The following is a 7883-nucleotide window of genomic DNA, read 5'->3' on the forward strand; positions in this document are numbered from 1 at the left end:
TTCTCTTTGAGTGGCCTTACTCTGGTAACAAGAAAAGACAGTTAACATTTATTCATATGTTGTACTGATTAGGAAATATCTCTACAAACACAAGTTACTTAGAAACAGCAAGTCTGAAATAGGAGAAAACACCAAGAGAAAAACAAGCTGTAAATACATTTCAAAAGTGTATTTGTTTTTTTTCATTTTTCTTTTCTTGACTAGCACCATCTGTACACAATAAAGTATGAACATAAATGTTTGGATAATAAAGATTTGCAAGGCACTTAAACAGTTTTTCTGGATAGGTTTTCTTTTAATGAACCTCTCAATGGAAGTCCTACAACCACCTTTCCTCCTTCCTCAGCTAATGCAGGGAAAGAAGTGTCTTCTGCCAGCAGTTCTTATTTACAGACATGTCCTTAAATGTTCCTCAAAGTGCTCTTTTAGGCTAAGAGAATCAACAACCTTATATCTCCATTTTCCATGCTTGTCCTGTGTTTTCTTTTAATACTACTCCTCTGTATAGTATAGCAAATCTCTCATACATACAGTTGAGACTTGACTCCAACCTTCATCCTCATTCTTTTGTCTTTGGGATGCTATTAGGAGGGGAAAAGGAGGATGGCAGAGATGTGCATTGAAATTCTCTTGAGGTTCATACTTTATCGGCGCCTAGAGGTGATGTCAAAACAGGTGATCATCATGAGATGGGCCTTGCAGAAGTTGACACGGTTTTCCAAACGCTCAGTCACACATTCCAGGGCCTCCAGGTATTCCAGAGAATCCAGCTCAAATACTTGCTCCAGATCAACTGTGGGAAAGAAAAAACACATATAGGAAAAGCAGACAATACTCAGTGATTGTTGGTGGGAGAGTCAGAGCTAAGTCAAGTCTTCAAACCCACCAGTACTGTATACAACATTACCTCTGGTTGCCTTTGCCATTAAAAGTTGCCTTTTCTGTTTAACGGGACAGTGGCTTGCTAATAGTAAAAAATACTTATAAGTTGCATTGGATACTTTCTTGAGTAATGTGCTCTGCCACCCTCACCAGAACTGCAGATGCCTTTTGCCACACTCTATCATCCTTAAGCAAATGCTGAATGCTAAGCATGTACTCACTTTCTCACACATTCTGCTGACCAGAAAGAGCTTTGAATAGCTACTTTGTCCTGGGAGGACAAGTCCTCTGTTGAGTTCAGAACTTAGAATTAGAAACCAACCTCTAGCCTACTTGTTCCTCACACCTCTCCCTGTTTCACGTGATTTTTCACTAGGTCACTCAAGAGAGGCAAGGGACGGCATACACATCGATCACTCCAACATAGGTGCCCATGTGCTGCTAGAGACCAGCTGGCAGCAGCATTCATGGAAGTCAAGTGTGAGATATATTGTCTGAACCAGCACTTCCAATCCTATCTGGTCCCTAGGGTCTTTGCAATCCTTGAGGCTTTCTGCATTTACCACACTGGAAGCAGAAGCAAAGGCATCACACAGTAAGAAGACAGCAATGTATAGCAAATTATCTGCTTAGCAAATAATCTCCTTAATAGTGTTCCTGAAACCTATACTGTGGTTGTTTTGCAGGATGTACCAGTCTAGTGTCAACTTAAGACAGATGTCAAAGGAAGAGTTAGGATGGTGTAAGAGAACACATCAGTCAGTCTCCTTTTGCCACCCGCAATTATCCTAAATAAATTGCACATTGTGGTTTTTTCTCCTAAAACTCTTTGGTATTAACTTGTCTGCTTGCTAATACTAACAACTATTGTGTAGCTACAGCAGTACTCTTCATATTTTTCCTTTGAGGTGCTGAGGTCCTTCCTCATTTGATTGTGAATGCCCTTTAAGCTCTCTGAACTTCACACATCTATAATTGAAAAAATGGGCCAAATTCATTTTTCATGTAAGCTCATGGGTACCAAGGGGCAAATTTGCTCCACAGTGTTATTTTGTGGTAGAAGAGCAGATTTATAATATTGCTTATATATTTGAGTGATCTGAGGCCAAAAAAAAATATCTCATTTTCAGAAGCTGTGGACTGAAATGCGTGAACATTTATCTACCAGTGGCAATATCCACCACTAGAATGCAGTACCATTTCAACATTCAGCTCTCAGGCAAAAAGGATTGTTCAGTTCTACTGTCCACAGTTAATAAGAATTATAGAAACTAGTTCTAGAAATACAGTCAATCTGAAACTTGCCCTTAGGTCATATGTCAGTTCATTTTAGTTTACAAACACAGCAGCTCATATCTCACTTTTACCACACATTTCTGCTCCTCTCCATCCCCCCTATTAAATAAGCCAAAGGAACCCTAGGATGTCCTTACATTCACTGAGCCATTTATTAGGATCCAGCATCAGGTACTGCTTGGTCACCTCCAGTTCTCTCATTAACCACTCATACTTGGCCTTGACCTCAGCGATTCTCTGCTGGCGATGCTCCAGGATTTTCAGCTTGGCATTGAAACACATCACCTCCTGCCAAACGGGAAAAAGAAGCGAGGAAGGAATGCGTGAAGAGGAGAAGAAATACTAAGATCCATTCAGTGAAATGATCTTACTATCAATAATACTGACAATGAGCCATTTAGTCTGGAAGCATATGAATCACTGCATGAATTTATCTATCATCTGGTTTTTTTTATTGCTTTTGCTTGGTTTTGATGCTTTCCATCAGTGAGCTTGGAGACTTTGCAATGGTAGTTGTTAATAATAAACCATAATAATTAATAACAGGCAGCATCTTGAAATTAGATGAACTGTAGCAAAACATTTCTGTTTTTGTCACCAGAGTTTGGCTAAGAAAACCTAAGCTCTCGGGAGAAGGAAATCCATTGCTTGCTGTATGAAAAGCCTAAATGCAGTAGTTGTATTTTAAAATAAGAGAATGGGTAGCAATATCAAATTTAAAACATCCTTAAACAAAGGGAGTATGTTATGAAAAGCTGTAGCAATACACAATCATTAATAAAGAAGATATATCTTCTGTAAAGATATGGGGCACAGTAACAGCAGATTACTGGGGTTACTGGGGTGCAGAGCTGTCTGCAGACACCCAGCCTGGCCTCACATGACTTCTGAGAGGTGGCAGCCACCAAGACATGCAGCAAGTGAGCCCACAGTGAGGGCTGTGCTACCCTTGCTAGTGTGGAAGCAATTCCAATAACAGAACTATCCTCCTCCAAGCCTGTATGAAGGTCTCAACACTATTGCACTTTCTCCTCTGTAAACAAATCTGCTGCGTGGGTGAAGTGGAAACCCTACACCAAGTTTCTCCAAACAAAATCATATCAGAGAACAACATCACAAATAGCCTAAACAAGGGACAGGGGCTAGGGAGGAAAAGATATCTTAAAATAATAATAAAGCCTATATCCACAATTACTCTTAAGTACTCAACTTCAGATACTCCTCCCAGTCTTATATATCAAGAGCTGACCTTTCTGATCTACACCCTCCAGCAGATTGCATGGATTGTACTCACCTTGCTGTCCCCACCTCGTCGTCGCTGGAGCCTCTCCACATCATCTATCTCATATACTTTGATCTCAAAGGGCTCCCCCAGGCCCCTCTGTCCACTCCTCAGTGGTCCATCGACCCAGCGGACCCCAGGGCTGTTGGCAGGCTTCCTTGCTGGGGAAGCAGTATCAAGTGATAAAGCTGGAATAAGCCTCCGTCTCTGCGAACCTGAAAAATGCAGAAAGTGCCACTGCATGTTAGTACTGTTATTGTCTCTCCTTTGTCCCCCATCTGCAGAGAAGTCTACAAACTAAATTATTTGGTCTTCTTACAGACAGAAGAAAATGGAGGGAAAAGCCAGTGAGGCCATGAGAGCTGTAGCTGCAATGTGCTGTACCCGTTCACCATGAGTCAGAACCTCATTCTTTGCTGGCTGACTCCAGAATTTGATATTCAGAGGGCTTGCATACCGTACAGTTTCCAGAGCCCGTGCCTGCTCTCCTTTGCTTAGGTCTCGGTGTGTACGGGTATGCCAATGAAGGACCAAAGCAGCAGGCTGGAGCTGGTCTAGCTTTGCTTTCCCATCTCTTTACTGGTACTGGCTCTTACATCCAAAGGACATGCATTAGCCAGCCTCTGCATAGACCATCAGGGAGGTATGGATTTAATTGTTTTTTAATCACAGCACAAAAAGCACTTTGTTACCCAAGTTCTTTTACCACGCTGGAGTCGAGTGCCAGTATACATCACTGTAGGCTGGATAAAGCAGTAAAGCCAATAGAGAGGAGAAAATGCCTGCATAAGTACACCTAAGCTTGATGGTTGTCAGTAGTTGCATTAGCCTTGTCTCTGTTCAGTACAATGTTCTTCTAAAACATTTCCCATTTATGCACTTACTGCAGCACTGGTGATGGCCAAGACAGCAACAAGACCCACAGGCTGGCAGAAGAGTGTCACTGTGCCTACTTCAATACCAGTGATCATGCATACCTATCCTGCTTTATAACACCAGCACAGTGGAGGGGAGCACGCAACAGCTGAAAATGTACCATGGCTAACAAAGCCTATGCTGCATGGAAAGCATCTGCCGTGTGAGTTGCCAAGTCAGGGCCTAAGGTAAAGCAAGGAAGAAAATGTACATCACTGGCCTGATAGCAGTGATTTGTTGTGAGAGAGAACAAACATGCACAAAAAAAAGAAAAACAACTGGTTACATTCCCTTACTTGGTTTACTACAATCAGAGCAATGGCTGGGTTTTAAAAAAACCAGGAAGTTTTGTAGCTGACAACTTCTGCAGGGTCTCCCCTAGGAGACAGCAGGAGTAGAAAAAAAAGGCATGGAAGAAGCCAAAAACAAAAGCCAGAGCCAGCAAATTTGAATGAAACTATTAACTGCCTCTCTTGTCTGCAAGAACAAAACTGATGCCAGCAGGGAAGAGATGCAGAATGATCATGCAGATTTTATTTTAAAAACAAGATAAAAGCATTCATAGGAATCTCACACTTTACATTTATTGAGACTTGGATGTAAATAGTTTCAGCATGTCTGTCAACTTGGTGCTTCGATGAAAGCCAAAAAAACCCAAAACCCACCTCAAAATAAACCCCCCAAAATATCTATTGATTGCCTGGGTTTTGGATTTGCAAGTAACAAGGCATTCTCTTAGTTTCATTCATGGGAGTCTGTTTCTCTGCTGACTTCAGGAACTATCACATCTTATCCCATGATTTCTGAGTGCAGCAATCTGTGCCGGAAAACAGCCATTAGAGACCAGTAATTGACCTGTAAATGCTAGCTCTAAAATGGATGAGAATGGTCTATCTTGCTGTCTATCTGGAAAGCCTGGTCTGCAGAGCTTTTATTTGAATGTTTCTGAGATAACTCTATGCAAGAAAGGAGAGATGAGCAAAGTTAGAGACAGAGAGCTCTGGGTGGACAGGGAGCTCTACATAGCCCCTTTATACCAGCCTAATATCTGGACTGTCCATCCTGTGCCACCTATCATAGTTGTATTTACTATTCAAATTGCAGCCCAGCCAAAAAAAAAAAAAAAAAAGCTCATGCCAGAACAAATGAAGCCTTACAAATATCAGCAAGTAGTTATTTTAGACCTGTGGTGCCAGTCACTGGAAGACAGTATCAGTGTTCACTTGCCTTGAATGCAATTCAGTTAATCTCTAGATTAAACTGCCTGATCAAGAGAAGAGTCAGATCTTGATAAAAGGAAAAGCAAGACCTGACCCATTACCATAACTAAAATCTGACAACAGTGAGAGAGACAGTTTGGGAAGACCCCAACACACTGCAATGCTACAGGTGACTCTTGTCCAGCAATGCTAGAGAAAGGTCATAAAATGGTGAAAGCAGCTGCATACTTGAAGGGAGGTGAGCCCGTATTGTGGACTTAAATTTTGTCACATGCAGGGATAGATCCTGCATCAGACTCAGCCCCTCCTGGGAAACGAGCCCTCCACTTGCTTAAATGGGAAGGACACTGAGTGTACTCCTAGTGTCACTCAAGATCAAAAGGATTCAGGCAGTAAATACGTTTTAAATAGATTTTAGGCTTTTAGCCAAGGTGTCTCACAGGAGCAGTCTTTCAAATTTTGTCTGAGTGGAAAAGCACCCTCTTTGCTGCTCGTCACCTTTTCAGAGCTAGTGATATCTACAAGCATCAGATCTGACTTCCTGTTTAATGCAGACAAGTACTAATTCTTTTCACTTTCTTCTCTGCATTGATAGCCACATCTCCTTTCTTGACATGCCCACAGACTAGCTCTAGCATTTCAAGGAAGCAGCTGAGCAGACTGGAAATTCCTTCTGCCCAGCTCTCCATGCATGGCTGAACTATGACTAAGGTAGTGGCTTTTTCTGTGATGTTTGATTTTCTTCCCCTTTTCCCCACTGTGGCTGTCAACACCACCTTTTTTTGTAATGGGGCACTTTTAAACCATCCCCACTGGAAAAACTGGGTCTCCAACCAGAGCCAAAACCCATGTCTAAGACTCTCTGGGAATGCGGGTGGGTGGCTCCACCTTACCACAAGAGCAGCATGTGGCTCCTATTTAGAGCAAAGCAAAACAGATGCCACCAGGCTATCGAGTACAGAGATGACAGCAAATGTTTTTGCATTTAGTTCCCATTCATATCCACTTGGCTCAATGAGAAACACAACACTGCAGTCTAGAAGGAGGGCTCCAACCTGAGGCTCCAGTTAAAGAATGCTTACGCCTTGGTGGAGAGGCAGTGGAGGCTACAGTAGTGGCAGGAGACATTAACTCATTATGTTTTTCCAGCCAGAGCTCATGCCTGGATTGTCTGTGGGTTATCACAACAAAAGGAGGCTGCTGGCTCTTGGTGCACTGAGGCAATGCAGCAGGGCAGAGCCGCCTCGGGCTGGCCAACTCACCACTGTCTGTCCGGGGGCTCCTTTGGGACACAGGGGCTGCCTGCACGGGTACAACCATGCGAGACGCAGAGAAAAAAGAGAAAGAGAGATGGCTTTTTATCTGAGCCTTGAATGCTGACTCAGGATGATTTATCTGAGTGCTTTGAGAAGAAATTAAATGAAAGATCTCCTTCATCTTTCCAGTGAGGCAAAACCGGATCTAGTTTATTCTAAACATGCACTGATTAATAGGCTGTTTATTGGCTCAGGTACAGAAAATAATGGTGTCTTTTGACATGAGACTCCTGCCAGTGACCTCTCCATTTAGCCTCTGGGTTTTTTTCTGATTTTACCTTAATTGGGTAAGTAAGTAAGGAAACACAGCCAAAGCAGAGCTTCAGAGTGTCACAAAGCAGCTGACAGCTCACTCATCCGCAACAACACACAGACACAACAATTAAATTGTTAACATTTATACAGTTTTCCGTTTATACAGAAAATACCCATTTGAAGTCCCGAATTTACTGGGAGCAGTTGATGGGATTAGGATCTCATCAATTTTAACTGTGTAATAAATAAAATGCTTTGTGGGAATTACAGTGCACCCCTCCTCTACTTCCCCACACATCTGATGAGGAGAGTGGGCAGCCAGGGAGCCCAACAGGAGCAGCTCTTGGCAGGTCCCTCCCACCTCTTCCCCACCTCTGCACCTCAGCAAACTGACCACTTACTCCTGCCACTCATTCCTCCATTCAAAATATAAATATATACCAAAAATCAATTGGAAAGAAAACTGGTAAAATAAACCCAGGGCAGAAAAACCACATTTATGACCAAGCACCATGTAAAGCAGCATGTCATTTGCAAAATGCCTTGAAGGGTATGTTTTTCACTTAGTTTGAATTTATCCACACTCAGAATAACCTCTCTTGAGCCTGGCTTGAGTATGAATAACCAGGCTATGAAATAGCCCTGAAAATGCACAGAATACAAGATTTGCTTTTGCAACAGATCTTTTGCTCTACCTTGAGCTATAGGTGTGTATAT

General features: G+C 42.4%; 1 protein-coding gene across 1 annotated transcript in view; it reads right to left on the reverse strand.

Moving 5' to 3' along the window:
- Positions 1-201: 201 nt before the first annotated feature.
- Positions 202-7883, reverse strand: part of KIF26B (kinesin family member 26B) — a gene marked incomplete at its 5' end in the record, with an annotated part of 102890 nt that continues 95208 nt past the window's right edge. Inside the window, 3 exons of the mRNA XM_009078381.1 lie at positions 202-793; positions 2316-2466; positions 3473-3675. Coding sequence (XP_009076629.1) covers positions 645-793; positions 2316-2466; positions 3473-3675 — 503 coding nt within the window. The remainder of the gene's footprint in view (positions 794-2315; positions 2467-3472; positions 3676-7883) is intronic.

This window comes from Acanthisitta chloris, unplaced genomic scaffold, assembly GCF_000695815.1.
Source record: "Acanthisitta chloris isolate BGI_N310 unplaced genomic scaffold, ASM69581v1 scaffold12727, whole genome shotgun sequence".
Lineage (NCBI taxonomy): Eukaryota > Metazoa > Chordata > Aves > Passeriformes > Acanthisittidae > Acanthisitta > Acanthisitta chloris.